Raw genomic sequence first — 20,025 nt, 5'->3', positions numbered from 1 at the left:
AGTAAAATATTCAGGATGTTAGATTGACAAGTGCTAGTGGTAGTGATGGTGGGTGTAATGGAATGAATTGTGCCCCCCAAAATTCATATGTTGAAGCCCTAACCCCCCCAGTACCTCAGAATGTGACTGTCTTTAAAGATAGGGCCATTAAGGAGGTGATTAAGTTAAAATGAGGTCATTAGGGTGGGCCCTAACCCAACACGACTGGTGTCTTTATAAGAAGAGGAGATTAGGACACATAGAGAGACACCAGGGATGCCTACACACAGAGAAAAGACCATGTGAGGACATAGTGGGAAGGCTGCCATTCGCAAGCCTCAGGAGAAACCAACCCTGCTGACACCTTGGTCTTGGACTTCCACCTCCAGAACTGTGAGAAAATAAATTTCTGTTATTAAGTCACCCAGTCTGTGGTATTTGTTCTGGCAGCCCTAGCAAACTAACACAGTGGGATTTTAATTTCAGAAAAGGCGTCCGGAGCCCCCTCACTGAGAAGGTGACATTTGAGTAAAACCCTGAAGGAGGTGATAGAGCGAGTTGTCTGAAAACCCAATGGAAGAACATTCCAGGCAGAGGGAATGGCAGGCTCTGTGGCTGTGACTGGGATCGTACCTCAAGTGTACGAGGAACAGCGAGGAGTCCAGCAGGCACGAAGAAAGCAGAGCGGGTGAGGCAGGGAACAATGAGATCAGAGAGGTGCGGGGACGCAGGAGGACGCTCTCTGCGTGAGATGGTGGGTTGTCGCAGAGTTTAGAGCAGTAGTTCTCAATTGGGAGGAGGGGGATTTTGTCCCCAGGGGACATTTTCGATGGTCACAAATGGGGGGGTGAGGAGAGGTCAGGATAGGATGCTGGCATCTAGTGGGTAAAGGCCAGGATGCTGCCAAATATCCTACAACGCCCAGGACAGCACGTCCCTCCTCCTCCCCAACAAAGAATTACCGGGTCCCGCATAGTAACAAGGTTGAGAAGCCCTGGTTTAGAGCATAAGGTGACTGGGTCTGACTTTTGGGTAAACAGGATAGCTCTGGCTGTGTTGGGAGTGACTTTAAAAGAGGAAGAACAGAAGCAGAGGCTCTGTTAATCCAGGAGAGAAATAATGGTGGCTTGGACCACGGTGGTAGAAGATTTCCTACTATGCCAATTTAGTGCTCCCTACTCTATCCTCCCCGCCTCTTCCCAATTTCTCTTTTTACTTTCTCAATAAACACAAACAGAGCCCTTACTATGTGCTAACCATTGCGTCAGGTGCTGGGCAGATTCCAACAGACATGGGCCACTAGGAACCTTGTCTAGCTTGCTCAAACCCAAGATGAAGAGAAGGGAGCAGCTGCTGACCTGGAGGGCAGACTTTGGGAAGTCCTCTTGAGGCTGCCGATGGAGCTCTGCGGCAGTTGTCAGCAGTCACCATCTACTCAGACACAAAAGAAAGCATAGAATGAGCACCGGGTGGGTGATGTGTCCGTTCATCCAGCTGCACAAGCATCAACCTTGGAAATCATCCTTAACCCCTCCGCCTCCCTGATCTCCACTTCCTCCATCCCTAACCCATCCCTACTTACCTCCAAACTATCTCTTGAATCTGTTCACAGTGCTCCGTCTCTATCATAATGACTCTAGTCCATTTACTATCATTTCCCACCTGGTCTCTCTGTTGTCACATTTGTGCCCCTACAATCTTCTACTAATCAGGATAGATAGGTCATTCTGCAGTAACAGAAAACATGAAATCTCAGTGGCCTGACACCCTAAAGATTTATTTCTCACTTAGGCAAAAGTAGGTGGGGTGGTCCTCCTCCATCAGTCTCATAACTTCCTGTATTTTCTCCACAGCAGTTATCATAGTTTGTAGTCATATGTCTAATTATATGATTATTGGATCAATTTCCACTGTTCTCCCTCGGATTTGTGCTCCTTGGTGGTAGGGCCTGTACCTGGCTTGCCCATACCTCTCTAGACCTTGAATAATGCCTATAAGATAGCCCGAATGCTTGAAATATTTTTTGAATGAATGAATGGATGAATGCAGTGGCTAAACTACAACTGTAACCTCATAATCTCCTCAATCAAAAAATTCTAAAATATTTCATGCTTAAAACATTATATGGAACACATATATATATTTTAGGCACAGTAATAAAACAAACACTCACATGGCACTACACAGTTCAAAAAATAACACATCACCAATGCCCTCTGTGTGCCCCCCCGATCTCATCTCAGTCCTAGAGATTAACAATTGACTGTTAATTGAAAAATTAACAATTTTGTGTTTATCATCTCCTTTTATTCTCCGTCATTTTAACCACATATGGACATTATATATATTATTTGAATGCTATATGAATACTATCATATGTAGATAATCTTTGGCAATTTGCATTTGTTGTTCACCATGTTCATGAGATCTATCTTTGCCGGCTTATGTAGTTGTGGTTCATTTTCACTGTCATAGTTTTCCATTGATTGAGTATAATACAATTAATTTACCCATCCTCCTGTAGATGGGCATTTGAGTTGTTACCAGGATTTTGCTATGACAATTTGTACTGCTATGAACTTCCTTGAGCAGGTCTCTTTGTGCAATTGTGCACAAGTTTCTGTGGAGTGTATACCTTGAAAAGGTAAATTCCATTTTACAAGTTCATGCCAAATTATTTCCCAACTTGGCTTCCAAAGTGGTTGCACTAATTTTTGCTTCCACCAACACTACCAAGTGTTCCTCCTGCTCCTTCAAACACTTGATGTGATCACACTTAGATTTTTGTTCATTTGGTGGGTGTGTACATTTACTTTTTCCCGATTAGTAATGAGGTTGAGCTTCTTTTAATAGGTTTATTGGTGATTCTTCTTCTGTAAAATGGTTGTTTATATACTTTGACCATTTTTCTATTTTCCATTTATTTGTCTTCTTACTGATTTTTTTGAGTTCTTGATTCTGGACAGCAATCCTTCTTTGATTAATTTGTTGTAAACATCTTTTCCCAGTCTATAGTTTGTCTTGTCACTGTCTTCGTGATGTCTTTCAATGAGTACATGTTCTTAATTTTAAAGTAGTTAGATTTATCAATCTTTTATTTTATACTGTGCGCTTTTAGTTTTAAGAAAACTCTTTCTATTCCGAAAATGTCATAAAACTATTCTCCTTCATTTTCTTCCATAAGTTTGAAAGATTTGTCTTTCACGTTTAGGTTTTTTGTTTACCTAAAATCGATTTTTGTGTATGGTCTGAGGTAGAAATCTAATTTAAACATTTTTATAATATAGTAGGGAGGTTGAGAAGCTCTGGTTTAGAGCATACGGTGACTGGGTCTGACTTTTGGGTAAATAGGATCCCTCTGGTAATTGCATTAGTTTCCTATTGCCTCTGTAACCAATTACCACCAATCTAGTGCCTTAAGACAACACAAATTTATTATCTTATAGTTCTGGAAGTTAGAACTGGGTTTCACTGGGCTAAAATCAAGGTGTCAGCAGGCTGCGTCCCATCTGGAGGCTCTAGGAAAGTTGTTTCTTTTTCTCCTTTTCCAGCTTGTAGAGGCTGCCCACTAGGGCCTCCTTTCATATTCAAAGCCAGCAACGGCCAGATACTCTCCCTACCTTAAAATCCTTAGATCAGTCACGTCTTCAAAGTCCCTTTTGCCAGGTAAGGTAACACAGTCACAGATTCAGGGGATTAGGATGGGCATCTTTGGGAGAGCACTATTCTGCCTCTCACAATAATCAATTGATCCAGCACAATTTGTTAAATCTTTTCTGAACCTGGGTACAGGGGGAACACTGGTCTGGTGGTAATGATAATAATAGAAAACACTGAACACTTGCTAGATGCCAGGTATTTCCTCTAAGCATTGTATGTACATTATCTCATTTAATTCTTACAACAAGACTTTGTGCTAAGTACTACTATTATTCCTGTCTTGAGTTGAGTAAAGAGAGGTTAAGTACCTTGCCCACAGTAGGAAGTAGCAGGGCTAGGATTCAAACCCAAGCAGGTGGGCTCCAAAGTCCATGCACTTAACCACTATGCTGCTGTTGAATGAATAAATCTAGCTTCCCTTAGCTGTGTCCTCAAGCCTAAGTCACATAACTTCTCTGAGCCTCAGTTTCATTACCTGTAAAATTGCAATAGTGGTGCAATTCTTCTGTACTTCACAGGGCTGCTTCAAGGGCACAAGGAGACAAGTTGCAAAAAAAGCACTTCAGATGTGGAAAATGGGGCTCGTTGTTCCACTGCATATCACTGGCGGAGCCAGGACTGGGCCTCAGGTTTCCTGGCAGCCAGGCTGGGGTGGGCTATTTCCACCACAGGCTGGTAACTATAGCAGTAACAGATCCCAGTCATCAAACTGAACATTTTCCCTTCATCAACCTCCTGGCCTATAACAGCCAACATCAGAGTTACATCTGTATATTCAATCAATTGCTCATTAAGAATGTCATCAAGTCTCAAATGATGCTGTTACAAAATCCAAATATGAAATAATACTTCTTAGCTGAAACAGGGTAAAGTTTACAAGTATTATTTAGTATCTGTTACAAATGAAGGGGAAAAGGAGGAGAATTCTGGAAATTGACATAAAGGGTAGGCTGCAAGGTATTTGCTAGGGAAAACCACCTCCCCCACATCTTTGCCTCTTCTCCATCCTCATCCCAGCAAGATCCACCCCTTTTGATTTTCCCTTCACACCTCCTTAGTGGAGCAGAGATCAGAAAGCCTGAATTTCAGCTTTGAGGTGACCCACGACTCTTTTTGCTTTGAACTCGAAGGCAATATGGGAAAAAAGAGAGCAAGAAGTGGGAAGATTCACTCTACCAGATATTAGGACATATAACAAAGCCGTAGCAATTAAATCAGCTCAGCCCTGATTCAGAAACAGACAGGTCTAGATCAATAGAACAGCAATGAGAGGCCAGAAACAGAGATGTGTGTCTGTGCAGACTTGACATAGGATACAGACGCCATGACACATCGGTGGGGAAAAGATGGATTGTTTGGTGGGTACTGCTGAGAAAACTGGCTTACTACGTAGAGAAAATAGTATTGTATTCCTACATGCACTATACGCGAGGTGAACTCTGGATGAATTAAGACCTAACTGTGATAGGTAAAAGTATGAAGCTAAACAGGGGAAAACATAGGAGAATATTTTGTGATCGTGGGAAGGAAAAGATTCTTCAACAAGACCCAAAAAGCACACTCCACAAGGGTAAAATTTGATGCATTTGGCTAAATCAAAATTAAGGATTTCCCCTACACTGTAGGATAGTGAAGACCAAGCTAACAGGATGCGTGAAAGATTGGGAGATATTTGCAATGTCCAAGACTGACAAGAGACTAATATTTAGAATATATATGAACCCCTTCAATTCATTCAGAAAAATAACAGGAAATCTAGGAGAAAAATAGGCAAAGGATGTAAATAGATAATTCTTGGAAGGAAAAAATCTCCATGGTTAAGTATAGGGAAAAATGGTTAACATCGCTAAACATTGAAGAAATACAAATGAAAATCACAGCATGATACTACTTTATCGATATCAAGTTGATAAAAATTAGGACATCAGATAATACCAAATGTTAGCCTCTAGAGTGGGGAAACAGGAATCTTTGTATCTTCATGTGCCATTGGTGGGAGTGCACATTGGCAAAGCCATTCTGGAGGGCCACATGGCAGAGTGAAACCAGGCACTGTGGACTTCGTGACCCAGCAATTCCGTTTCTTTCTTATGGTCCATAAGAGACACGTCTAATACTCATTCCAGCATTGTCTGTGGCAACGAGGAACTGCTGGCAACCTAACTGTCCATTATTTAAGGAATTGATAAGTCAAATGTGTTAGATGCACAAATCGAATACTATCAGTGGTCAGCATTAATGAACTCCTAGTATATACAGTCTCATGGGTAGATTTCTAAGGCATTATGTTGAGCGAAAAACAGGAAACAGAGTGAGTTCCTATCACAATAGCATTCATGTATATTAAAAATAGACAAACTAAAAACAATATCTTTCCAGGATATATACACGTACTGGGACATATCTTAAACACAATGAGAGAGGGTGCAAATGGAGGGTAAAGAAATGGGAGTGTGGAGAGAGAATGAGTGGAAAATAAAAAAAAAAGAGAGAGGACTTGCTGAATCTTACGAGCTCAAGAGTAGATCAACATAACTCTTGTCCCTGAGCTCCAAAAACTCGCCCCAATCCCCTTCCATCGCTTTCTCTTCTTAACAGAATCAAAAGCAAAGAACCCAACGTGGCTGCCCAGAACAGAGCCTTTCTCCATAAGTGCCCCGCCTCTTTCCCACCCACCTCGCCAAGCACTCGCTTCCAGCACTCCGAGCTCTACTCTTACTGCACGTCCCACAATCAGAACACGCCCAGGCTTCAATCCAAAATGACCTTACTCTTATTATCTCTCTCGGAAAACTCTTACTGATCACTTAAGATTCAGTTTAAGTATTTCCCCTCCAGGAGTCCTTTTCTGACCCCTGCCCTGCCCCAAATGCGAGCCCCTCCAGGACTGGATTCCCACACCCTCCATCCTCCATCCCCCGCCCCCCCCCCCCCCCGGCACACACCAGGTTGTAATTGTTTATTTTGGGTATACACCCCTCCCCCAGGGCTGGAGCTGAGCTAGGCTGGTCTCTGCGACAGCAGCTGTCGGGCTGAGGTGGGCAGTCCCACGAATAACTGGAAAGTTATTGTACCGGGTTAAACAAGACCACAGCCCACTCCGTCTCCTTTGCTTTCTCTCTCATTGGCTCAGTCTCTCCGCCCCCGACCCCCGCCCCCAGCCCGCCTCCACCGGCTGCGGGAGGTAGAAGGCTCTGCGCAGGCGCCGCAGGGTGGGGCGCGCTCTGCCGGGGGCGGGGCGAGTGGGACTTGAGGGCGGAGAGGGGCGGGGACAGAGGGGCGGTGGGGGCCGCCGCGACGTTGCGCGGCAGTTGCGTCCGGCCCGCGTGCGCGCGGCGCCCGGGAGGGGGCGGGGCTGAGGTGGGCACTGTGCCACCTCCCCCGCCCTGGCCCCGCCCCCCCAGCCCGCCCGCGCGCCTCGCCCCGCCCCCTCGCCTGCCCCGCCCCGCCCCCTCGGCGGCCGCGCTCCTTCTCCCGCCGCCCGCTCGCCTCCCGCCCGGCTCCCGCGGCCGAGAGCGGGAGAAAGTCCTGCTCGTGGGCGGCCGCGGGGCTGCACGCGTCCGGCATCCCGGGGCCGCTCCGGCCCGGGCGGCGAGGGGGCCCGGCGGTCCATGCATCCGCCGCCGCTCGCCGCCGCGATGGATTTCAGTCAGAACAGCCTGTTCGGCTACATGGAGGACCTGCAGGAGCTCACCATCATCGAGAGGCCGGTCCGCCGGAGCCTCAAGGTGCGCCCCGGGGAGGAGGAGCTGCCCGCAGGCGCCCGGCGGCCTGCCCGGGCCCCTACCCCCTCCCATGCCCTCCCCGAGGCGGCCCGGACCCCCTCAGAGTCGGGCTGGCCCCTCAGTCCTCCTCCAGTGCCCGGTCGGCGTGTCACCCTAAACCGGCTCCTCTCGGGGCCCCGTCTTCGACGCGACGCCGGTTCTCCCGGGCTGGACCCTCTCCCCTGACCCGGGGCCAGCCCCGCGGCCCCTCGGACGCCCTCGGCTCCCTAGTCGCCGGGCGCCTTCCCCAGCCCGCCCCCAGGAACGGCCGGCCCAGTGCCCCCCCCCCCGCGCCGCCCCGCCGGACGGCCGTGGCCCGTCTTTCTCCCGGCCCTGCAGGAGCTGCCCCGCAGCCGCAGCCCCGTATCCCGGGTCCTCGCCTCCCCCCATCCCCTTGGCCCCCTGGTGCTGCCCGGGTTCTGGCCCCCGTCCCACTCCTCGGTCAGCACGGCGCCGACTCCCCCCCTCTCCCCGAGACACCCCAGATCCCCTCCCCCCATGAGAGCAAGCCCCGGTGCCCCTGCCCTCAAGTCAGCCCCGGCCTCCCTTCCCCTCCCAACCAGCACCCGTGCTAGAGTCGTCCTGCTGCCGATCTTCAAAGCCCGCCCGACCCTTTGCCCCCATCCTGAGTCACCGCACGTCCTCTCCTCCCGGCCCCTCCGCGACTCTGGCTGGGACCCTGCACCCCACCCCCCTGGAGCGAGTCAGCCTTCACCAGCTCCCCCACCCCGCAGAGTCATCTGCCTCCCAGAGGCTCCAGCCCTCAGCGCTGGCAAACCTAGTTTGCGGACCCCCCAGCCATCCTCTTAGTAGCTCCTTGAGCTCTTCTCGCTCCCACCTGCCGCAATATCTCGAATCTTTGATTTCCTTCCAGCCCCAGAGTTTATTCCCTTCCCTCCCCCTACTCCAGATTTCGCCTTTTTCGTTCCCACTGGGCTGCATCTTCATCCATCCCCCCTTTTAGCATGTCCTGGAGTGGAAAATGCTGGAGCCTTGGGGTATAAGAGATAAAAAGTATGTATATATTTTATATATGCATATAAAATTGATTTCGGCAATATTCTGAAGCCACAATTGTGATTCTCAAGCTTCACTCTAGAAGCTAGAAGAGTAAAAAGAGAAAAAAAAAAATCCAGACCCCCAAAACTCTACCACCCAAACCCGACGATTAGAGACCTCTGTGGTTGAAGTCGCCTAGAGTCCTCAGACCCGTGGTTACTTTTCAATAATGCTTAATTGTGAAACTTCATTAGTCTAGACTCATACAGGGTCCCTGATGGATATTTATGTGCATGATTTGTGTTTTACACTTGACAGACACCAGAAGAAATAGAAAGACTGACAGTTGATGAAGACCTCAGTGATATTGAAAGGGCTGTGTATCTGCTCAGGTATTTCCTGAAGTCTTTCTGTGAAATTCCTGCTCTTTCTCTGTGGCAGCATCCATGAATGCTTTCTGAAATGTCATGTTATGGTTATGTTCAAATTTCCTTAACCACTTGAACAGAGTACTTTTGTCTGTGTAGCACTTAATTATGTTATAAATTAAGAACTAGACATAGACTTATAAATTTGAGAACCGAAATCAAATAACATACCTAACTTATAGAAGATTGTTTGGAGGAGGAGGAACAACAATTAATGTTTTGAGTTGAATCTCATTCTTTTTTTAAATTTTCCAGCTTTGGTTGTTCTCATATAATATCCAATAAGTTTAGATGAGACTTAAGAATATACAGTGATTAATTGTAAGTTAATTGTAGTGTATGAACCTTACATGCTATTTAGTGTATAGAAAAAGAAATCCACAAAGATGGTAGTTCAATTTGTTGCTCAGGATGTCCTGTTTATATTACTTTTGCAATGTGAGCTTTATAATTTTGCCTGAGCGATTTTAAAATTTCGTTGAGCCTACTCTGATTTAATTTTCGTATCACAAGCTCTATAGAATTGCTTAAGGCAAATGGTTATTGCAAATATTTACAAGATTTCTCTCAACTATTTGAAAAATTGTGTTGTGGATTTATGTTCTTAAAAGCTAATGTGGTGAACATTAAGGAACATATCTATGAAAATACTTAAGAAACAGAAATTCTCCTAAGGCATTTCGTGTACATTGGTTTTACAATTTTTCTTTAACTTGCATGTTTTTTCGCCTTTGGCAAGTTAGTTTTTGCTTTGGTTCTCAGAATCAGATTTTGAAAACTGGTGTTATTTCCCTCCTGGGATGTTTGTCATCTCTATTTCCTTAGCTCAAGTCTGCTTTGCCAGTTTCAGTTGCTGGCAAGTTTCTTGTTCTCCTTTCTTGTTTTATAGATCATGTTTCCAGTCCCCTGTTATTCATTGAATGATCCTGCGGAAAAAAAAATCTCCTCTCCGTGACTTCCATTTTCTTAATTATTCTGTAGCCTCTTAGTGGCATCTTCGGTTCTGTTATTATTTGAGTCAGAATTTTAGCATTCTTGCAATTTGGACCATTCTCTCCAGTAATTCTACCACTTGAAAATGTTTCTGGATCTTAGACTTTATGTTGATGTCATTTCCCCTCCTCTTTTGTTAATCTATGGTAGCATGCTCTCATCATTTCTACCTATTTATTTAAAAGAAAAACTATCTTATTTATGTGTAAATTAACGGTATGTGTTTTTGGTGTTTGCATAGAGAATAATCTAAGGTTTAACCTATTTTGACATTTTATTGTGTTATGTTTGAAGTACTTATTCCTCAATAATTAACATGTCCAGCATGGTGAACAATAATTGTAAACATATGCCTTTTCCCATAGTTCTTTTGTTTGGAGTAGGTAGACAATTGATGCAAGTTTGGATAAGTTTCTTGTAACATGCAGTAGTTAATGATTTGAAATAAGTTCCTGCTTTACTCCTGCTGCATTCTCTTGGGTATAAACGCTGGCTCCCAGTTAGGAAATGGAGAGTCTTGCTCTACTTACTTGTGACAGTAGATACTTTATTCTAGATATCGTGACAAGGCTTCTCTTTTAGGATAGCTTATTTGTTTTCTATTTTGCTTTTATTGTTCGTTAGCAAACCAGGTCATCTAAGTTGTCTGTTTTTCTCAGACACAGAACATAAGTTTCATCTAGTTCTGGAACTTACAAAGCCCTAATAGAGACAGATGGGTCCTCTCATTCTTAGACAAGAGAGTTTTAAAAGAGATCTGCTATCTCCTTTAGTTTCTTGTGGCTCATCTACCTTGAAGGAGGTTTGCAAGGTGCCTCAGGAGACTGAACACTAGTTTGGTTGTGTATGGGTTCTCTAGCTGAGTTCTTCTTTTGTTTTCCTACCATCTCACCACCTCCTGGGGGAAAGTGGTATTTCCCCTTTAGGCCAGCCTTGGAAGGGATAAGACCAAGACTGCCTGAAAGGCTCTTTCTTCCCTGGGATTTAGGGGAGGGTGTAGGATTGTCTTATAGAGGTGTTCCAAACTTTGCCTCTGTTAAAGCCTCATCTATTCTCATGTATTGAACCTGCTATTTTAAATGTAATTTGTTCCTTTTTTTCCCATATGTACTTCCCAGTGGTATAGAACCTAATACTGAGCCCTGTTTATTTTTTCCTCTGATTTTCAGGTTTATTTTTGAGTGCTTTACTTTTTCCTCTGTATTAGGTATTTGATATCCAGATTTTTTTTCCTCTCTGCTTTTGAATATCAGATTTGTTTCTTTAGCTCTCTAATTTTTATACTAAAACTGTTTTGGAATATTATGTTAAATAAGAATTCAGAGTCAAATGTCTAAGCATTGGTAGGAAATGCTCTATATTAGTGGTGGTTCCAATGGCATTTAAATAAATCTAATATCTAAAAAAACAGCATGTACAGAGTACTGTCATCTAATGAAAAACAAATTACACTCTTCATTATCTTATCCTAGAATATGGCAGATCAATTATTAATGCTATTTTCATAATTAAGTTGAGAACATTATGGTATTTGAAGATTTGACACAGATGATTTTGTGGTTTTGCATAAATATAATGCTGACATACCCATCTGTGGCATTTAGCACTGAAGCAAAACAACTTTCCTAATAGTCACGGCTTGTGGTTTAGTCAAAACCGTATCACAACATCTTTTTTCTGTTCTCTCTCTTCTTTGTGATTTTGGCGTATATTTTAGGAATGTACTTAAAACATGTGAATAATTTTATTAGAGAAGAGTCCTATGTATGTATACTGTGTTTTCATTAGGTAAGTCTTTACTCATGTATCTCTAATTGCCCACCGGATAAATTCCAGACCCTTAAGCTTGGCATAAGCGACTCCATCTTAGCTGTGCAGTGATGTCTCAGCAGGTCTTCACTTTTAAATGGCTTGGTTGAGACATAGTTCATATGCCATACAGTTCACCCATTTAAAGTGTACAGTGGTTTTGAGTGTATTCACAGACCTGTGCAACCATCACCACAATCAATTTTAGAACATTATCATCACCCCAAGAAGAAACCCTGTACCTGCTAGCAGTCACTCCCCACTTTTCCCAACCTTTCCAGCCTTTGGGAACTACTAGTCTATTTTCTATCTCTATGGATTTGCTTATTCTGGACATTTCATGTAAATGAAATTATATACTGTGTAGCCTTTTGTGACTGACTTCTTTCACATAGTGTAATGTTTTCAAGGTTCATCCATATTGTAGCATGTATCAGTACTTTATTCCTTTTTATTGCTGAGTAGTATTCCATTGTGTGGGTATATATCACATTTTGTTTATTCATTCATCAGTTGATGGACATTTGGGTTGTTTCCACTCAGTCCTTCACTTTTTGAAGCAGTTGTGCTGGCCTTTTCACTGTTACTCAGATACATCGTGCTCATCCTTAACTGTTGACTTTTCCCCATCCTGGCATATCTTTCATTATACCTATCCAGCATTTTCCATCCCCAGCATCCAGCTGTAATCTTGCATCTTTCATAAGGCTTTTTCTGATTGCTGAAACCACATGGATCCCAGGCTTCTCTAGGCTCTCATATCACTTAGTGGCTGTATCCCTCAAGTAGTAAATAATCACTACCTTGTGTTCCTTAACTTGTGTGTGTGTACATTTTCTTTAATAGATTGTTAGCTCTTGGAGGGCAAGCCATATATTGTGTTGTTGCTGTTTTGGTTCTTTCTTGTCCTGTGCTGTGATATATATACCTCTTAATGGAATAAAGTATATTTGTTTATTTTAAGATGACCAAAATGCCAGATGAATTAAGCAACTTCTGATTTTTTTTTGTATCATAGGTAGTAGAATCAGACAGATTTAGGTTATATACTACTCTACCATTTATTATCTGTGGGACCATGGACAAGTTACTTGTGCCCTGGTTTTCTCACCTGTGAAATGGAAATAATTCCTGTTTGCCAAGGTTGTTATATTATGTGTAGAGCCCCTGACACAGAATAGTTACCCAGTAAATGTTAATTCCCTTCTGTCTCCTTTCTCTGGTTCCTACTTCCTTGCTATTTAGGTGCTCAAGGTACATTTCAAACTTTAAAGATGATAGCAGTATTAATTTTGCCTTCCAATAATTTAATAAAGCAGCAGGCAAGTAATATATATCAACTGAAGTTTGTGGTAGATATCTATTAACTTCCTTTGCTAATAGTATTTATTAGAAACCAGATCTTCACAAATTACAGTTTTTGAGCTGAATGGTAATAAAGTCAGCCTGTTTTACAGATTTATATTTTCTTACCAAATTACTTATCTTAAGCAATATTTGCTATTTATGTTATTCATTAAATGTGTTGATTGGTTAAGGCACCTAACCTAACTTTTTTTTTTTTTTTAGTCAAGAGGGTTAGCCCTGAGCTACCATCTGTTGCCAGTCCTCCTCTTTTTTTTTTTTTTGGCTGAGGAAGATTGGCCCTGAGCTAATATCTGTGCCCATCTTCCTCTACTTTATATGTGGGATGCCTGCCAGAGCATGGCTTGATAAGCGATGTGTAGGTCCACGCCTGGGATCTGAACCTGCGAACCCTGGGCCGCCGAAGTGGAGTGCGCAAACTTAACCACTACACCACCGGGCTGGCCCCTCCTAACCTAACTTTTATGTTGCGTACTTTTACAGTCACTTTTAAACTCTTTGTCACTTTGCACTGTGAGTTTTAAAACATTTTGCACTTTGCCTTCCAAGGACACTTGAATAAAGTACATCTTTGATTAGGAACTTTTCCCTTTTCTTTCTTTTTTTTTTTTTTAGGAGTAAGTGCTGCCCCTAGTGATATCACAGAGTGAGATTTCTGCAGCCAAATCTGGAAATCAACAAAAGTGCTGTAAACTGTGGCTATTGCTCAGTTTCATTCTTGCATTGAAGATGAGAGCAGGGTAGCAGTGAGGTAGTGAGGAAGAGCTCCAATGGCTAGCTTTGCTAGCTGGCTTTTGATTGTTTTATCTTTAAAAATACCTATCCTATTTGCTATGCAAATGTAAAAAGCTATGTGAAAAACTCCTTTTTATGCCCTTATTTCTAAGATCTTCTATATCCCCCCACTTTTTTACTTTCACTGTTGTCTTGATTTCTTTTTTTGATGCCTTCTGTCATCTAGTTCTGTTTCAGTGAGGCGGATGTATAAGGGGTTGTGTGTATGTGTGTGTGTGTGTGTGTGTGTGTGGGAGAGGGGGAGTGTGTGTGTGTGTGTGTGTGTGTGTGTGAGGGAGAGGGGGAGTATGTGTGTGTGTGTGTGTGTATGTGTGTGTTTTGAGTGGCCAATATTGCTTGCCCAGTTTTCTTGGGTGATGTACAGGAGAGGCCTTTTTAATCCCTCACAATTGGGATGGATAGTTGGTTAGTTAATCCAAAAAAATTAGTTAACATGGGGAATCATAAAAATGATACACACCTTCAACATTTCATTTTAGTGGAAAAAAGTATATATTTGTTTGCCCATCTTTTGATGTAGGTCCACTACCTTTTCTTTGAGTATAGGTCTGCTGATTACAGTTCAGAATCCTCTTTCTTGCATAAATCACCCCCATAATGCACTTACAGTGTCAAGTTCAGGTTTCTTTAAAGTTGAATGAGAATTTAAAGATGCTTATGAAGCAGTCTGAAAGCAGGGTTCTAGATTTTTATGATTTTCCACTCATCTTTTGCAAGTTGTCTTGTTCTTCCTACTTCAATAGCAATTTTCTTTGGCAATTTACTGAGGTTTTCTAAAACTTTCAATTTAGTTTTCGTGGAAACGACTCTCTTTCTGCATTCATATGTTTATGTAATATGTAATTAAATTATGTAATTGCACCATCAAGTGAAATTGGGATAAAATGGTCTGAGGGCAAACACATCTGGCTCTTGGTTGCAGCTCAGTTATTGAGAACAGAAGCCTGCGGGCCTTCTGAAGAGGAACCTGTTAGCTATGAGCTGTCACCTCGCCTTTGACAGGGAGGAGGAGAGGCTTGCTTAACTGAGAGAGTCTTAACACTTTGTTGAGAGAGATACCGTCCCGTTTCAAAGCGTGCGTTGTGATGATCTGGCTTCGTCCTTGGATACCCATGATACTCCTCTCATCTCTGCATTGAGTCATGGTCTGGTCTTTTCTTCCTTCACCGTTATATACAAAAAAAAAGAAATTAATGTATTAGGAATCTCGGCTAAAGAGGTACTCTCATAAGCGTATATTTTCTTTGTTTTTTAAAACAAACTTTTTGAATATATGCAGAAATGTGCACAAATCATAAGTATACAGCTTGTTGTCTTTTCACAAGTGAACATACCCATGTAACCAGCACCCAGATTAAGAAATAGAACATAGTCTATTGTATTAGCTTACTAGCCTCCCTTGTACCCCAGTCCAGTTCCTCCCACTCCTTGCAAAGAATACCTACTATCCTGACTTCTAACACCATAGGTTAGTTTGCCTGATTTTGAACTTTATGTAGTAGGAACAATGGAAGGTACTGTTTTGTTATTTAGCTTCTTTTGCTCAGCCTTTTTAAAAAGAGATTTGTCCATATTGTTGCATGGAGAAATGGATTGTTCTTTCTCATTGCTGTGTAGTATTCCATTATATGAATATACCACAATTCATTCTACTGTTGATGGACATTTGGCTTGTTTCCAGTTTTGGGCTATTATGGATAGTGCTGCTATGAGCTTTCATGTATTAAGTCTTTTGGTGAATATATGTGTGCATTTCTTTTATGTATCCTCACAGAAGTAGAGTAATAGTATATGCATATGCATAGGTTATAGCATATGCATATGTCCAGCTTAAAAGATACTGCTAAATAATTGTCCAAAGTGCTTGTACCAATTTATACTTCTACTAGCAGTGCATAAGTTGTCCTAGCCCATATTTTTTAGGAAACAAAAGTGACAAACTTTCTAGTACATGAGTTTCTAACATGTCGATAATGAACTGTCTACTTAAGAGCCCATAGAAGTTTCTGTTTTTCTGTGCATGATTTAACTTTTTATTTCTCTACAAGAAAGAGAGTTTCTATTAGTTTTTACAGTTAGACTGATTAGATGACTCCTGGTTAGAAGTGATTTTAGGAGTGTCACCTCCAGTTGCTGCACTTTTAATGGTTCCAAGAGGTCCCATTTTTTAAAAAATTGCCCATTATCATCCTCTGTGAAGACGATGCACATAGACATTTCTGTGTACATAGAAATTGGAGGCATCTTCATTTTCATGTTTTAGGATAGAGGGATCACTCTTTCACATATTAAAAGGACATAATGGATTCTAGCTGGGTATCTTCTATTATCACTGAGGCGAAACTACTTAAGTCCTTGGCAAACCATGAATTCCCTGTTTTGGAAAAGTACTAGGTCTCTGAATATAAGGGGTTTGGAGATTATTTCACATCTCCTTTTTCTTGTCTTTTGTTTTGAGACAGCGATGGGAGGCATCTGTTTCTTTTTTCCTATTTACTGAAAGTTCACAAGGCTTTCTCTGTGACATCAGTAGAAAGCAGAATGCTCTCATGGGATCTGTAGGAAAAGCTTAAAAATAAAAAGTAAACTATTTTCATCCATGTAAAGGTGACCCATATAATGTCATTGGAAAGACCTAGAACTTTATAACATGATGCAATTATGAGAGATTTGAGCAGTTGTCATCTTGTTATCTACAGCTGTTTGATTACCTATTTAAAATACCTACAAATTTCTATGATAAAACACTATAAAGTAATATTAAAATGAATTATTGTACAGATTTGAATAAAATATGGGTTATGTAACTACAATGTAACCATGTTAGAACATATATATGTATGTGTATATTATAAATGTATGTATATATATTTGTGTGTGTGTGTATGTTTATTTTCATAAACAATTAGTTCATACTGACACTTGGGAAGTAGCTAAGTGAGACACAGGACGATTGAATTTTGTCTCAAATCGTAGCTAATTAGTTCCCAGTAAAAATTTGGACTTGTATTGCTTGGTTCTCAATCTTGTTGAGTTGTGTAGTGGTTTTTTGGTAGTCACATTACAAATTAAAGTATTGACTGTACCAAGTGGTAAAAATTATAACTCTCTTAGAATTAGGATCACATGAAGAGAATTAAACCATTGAATAAAGTCCAATGATCTTTAAATCTGTACCTCTTTCAACTCAGATATTTTGGTTTTTACAGTAACTTGTTGACCGTGTTGGTCACCAGATGTGGGAGGCATGGAGGAAGTGTTCAGGTTTAGTTCCTCACAGTCACTGCTTTTGGCTTTATCTTTGTGTGATACTAGTGTGTGGTACTCATGTCAGAAATAACTGCAAAATCTGTTATATCCTTGTGTATGGATGTGCCTTACAGTGTAATGTTTTTCTCCAAATCAGAGATGTTCATAATGGAAAAGATTTGTAATGCAACTCTAATAGTTACTTCAGAATAAATCTTATGAATTTAGGCTATAACATACAAAATATTTATTGAGTACTTATTATGTGTAAGGCAATTCCCAGGCAATGATTGACATCGTACAGCAGATACTGGTGTTCAAGGAAGTACTTTTTTAAGAAAGCAAATGCGTTTTTCTTAAATTTCAATAGAATAGAAGTCACCCCCAATTAATAAGTATTTTGGGCATTGAGAAGGTAGTATGTTGTCTTGGAAATACTTTATTTTAAGACAGACCCAGATTTATTCTTGGAGGCCGAGGCTTGCTCATTTACTTACTGAGAGACCGTGGGTAAGTTACTTCTCTGAGCCCAAGCCTCCTAATCTAAACTGGGGTAGTAATACCTGCATTGTAGGGTTGTTAAGAAGATTAAAGGAAAAGTATGTAGAGGGCACAATGCTTGGTGCAGAGTTGTGTTCAGGAAAGGATACCTGTTATTGGTTATTTAAATCATCTGTTCGTAATTCAGAACATATTTTACTTTGAATGTATAGGAAAATTCCCATCCAGAAACTACATGTAGTTATACAAGTTTTCTCTCCACGTGGTGCCCCTTTGCAGTTAATCCTCCACCCTGACCCTAGGCAACCAGTGATCTGCTTTTTGTCACTATAGTTTTTCCTGTTCTAGAATGTAGACATATGATTTCATAACTCTTGGATAAATGCCTAAGCATGGAATGCTGGGTCACATGGTGAATATATATATATATATATTTTCACTTATTCCAGTTTTATTGAGGTATAATTGACATCCAATAACCTGTACATATTTAAACTGTACAATTTGATGAATTTTGATACATATATACCTGTAATCTGTCATGAAAATTAAGATAATGAACATATCCATCACTCCCAAAAGTAACTTTGTGCTCCTTTGTAATATCCTCTCTCATTCCTCTGATCCCCTCCCCCACTCCGGGCAACCAGTGATCTGCTTTATGTTACTATGGGTTAGTTTGCAATTTCTAGAATTTTATAGAAATGAATCATACTGTAGCTACTCTTTTTGTCTGGCTTTTTTTACTCAATTATTTTGAAGTTCATTCATGATGTTGCATATATCAATAGTTTATTCCTTTTTATTATTGATAATTATTCCATTTTAAGGATATAACACATTTTGTTTATCCATTCATCAGTTGATGGACGTTTGGGTAATTTCCAGTTTTTGGCTATTACAAACTAAGTGGCTGTAAACAGTTATGTACAAATGTTTGTGTGGACATGTGCTTTCCTTCCTCTCTGGTCAGCATCTAGGAGTGGAATGGCTGGGTCATATAGTAGGTGTATGTTTACATTTTTAAGAAACTGCTAAACTGTTTCCAAATTGATTATACAATTGTACATTTTTACCAGCAGTGTATGAGAGTTGGAATTGCTCCATACACTCGCTGATACTCGTATGATAGTTTTTAAGCCATTCTAGTGGTATTTCCAGTGGTCTAGTGTAGTGGTATTTCATTGTATTTATAATTTGGATTTCCCAAATGACCAGTGGACGTTGAGCATCTTTACTTGTGTTTATGAGGCAGGTGTACATCTTGTTTGGTGAAGTATCTGTTCAAATCTTTTGCCGATTTGTTGGATGTACGTTTTGCAACTGTTTTCTCCCAGTCTGTGGCTTGCCTTTTAATTTTTGTAAGAGTATCTTTTAAAGAGCAAAGGTTTTTTGCTTTGCCATGGTCTAATTTTGATGAGGTCTAATTTATTTCTTTACAGTTAGTACTTTTTATATTATATTTAAGAAATTTTGCCCAAATCCTAGGTCATTAAGATTTTTTTTCTTGTGTTTCCTTTTAGAAGTTTTAAGGTTTTAGTTCTTAATTTCAGGTCTATGATCCATTTCCAGTCAAATTTTGTATATGGTGTAAGGTAAGGGTTGGGGTTATTTTTTTTTTTTTTTTTTTGCACATGGCTATGGTGTATAATAGAAAGGGCCAGTTTGCTACTGTAAAAATCTGGGGATTTTTTTGTGATCTATCTTTGTGATCACATTCAAATCGCTTAAGTTCTTCAGGCACCATTTCCCCCTCTTCCCTGAAAATGGTATGATGGGTTGGGCCTGATAGAAATTAAGGTTCCCTCTTGGGTCAGCAGGCTATCCTCAATTCTTAGCAGGAAGATAAGGGAAGGATGTTGAACCCCAGTTTCTTATTTCTTCCACTAGGTGGTGCTAATGGACATCCTTGTAGGGCAGAAACTCCTTGGATAGGTGAACAGTTTCAGAGGTTTTTTAAAAAGGTCATTTGTGAGGTAGATATAATTCAGAAAATGCCTCTGTTTCATTAGAGATTGGATGCAATAATATTATCATCGAACCAAAATACTGTTCATTTTGCTGAAGTAAAAAATATCAAAGTTGAACAATATTTTCTTTAAAGAGTTCTGCATGTTGTAGATTTGGTTTGGATATGTTTTGGGCAGAATGTGTACCTCACGTAATTTTCCAATTTTTGGGGGGATTTTTCCAGATATCTTCTGTTATTAGTTGCTAGTTTTATTCTGTAATGATCACAGAACATACTTGGCTTGACTTCAGTTCTTTTAAGTTTGCTGAGGTTTTTTTTTGGCCAGAACATGTTGATCTTGGTGAATAGTCAGCGTACACTTGAAAAGAATGTATATTCTGCTGTTGTTGGCTGAATGTTCTATAAATGTCAATTAGGTCAAGTTGTTTGATGGTCTTTTTCAGGTCTTCTACGTCTCTAAGGATGTTTTCTGTCTACTTGTTCTATTGACTCCAAAGAGCTGAGTATTGAA

At 41.1% G+C, this 20,025-nt stretch overlaps 1 protein-coding gene across 4 annotated transcripts in view; it reads left to right on the top strand.

Moving 5' to 3' along the window:
• The first annotated feature begins 7,166 nt into the window (after positions 1-7,166).
• PPP4R4 (protein phosphatase 4 regulatory subunit 4) overlaps positions 7,167-20,025 on the top strand; it is a 101,155-nt gene continuing 88,296 nt past the window's right edge. Inside the window, exons 1-2 of one of the 4 annotated variants that reach the window (XM_058567613.1) lie at positions 7,167-7,367; positions 8,721-8,794. In XM_058567613.1, coding sequence (XP_058423596.1) covers positions 7,251-7,367; positions 8,721-8,794 — 191 coding nt within the window. In that variant the 5' untranslated portion in view covers positions 7,167-7,250. Of the gene's footprint in view, positions 7,368-8,720; positions 8,795-20,025 lie in introns of those variants that run through there. The other 3 variants (XM_058567610.1, XM_058567611.1, XM_058567614.1) reach the window with 3 other exon arrangements.

Source organism: Diceros bicornis, chromosome 24 (assembly GCF_020826845.1).
Source record: "Diceros bicornis minor isolate mBicDic1 chromosome 24, mDicBic1.mat.cur, whole genome shotgun sequence".
NCBI lineage: Eukaryota > Metazoa > Chordata > Mammalia > Perissodactyla > Rhinocerotidae > Diceros > Diceros bicornis.
The sequence above is the reverse complement of the archived record's forward strand: the minus strand, read 5'-3'. Positions and strand labels throughout refer to the sequence as shown.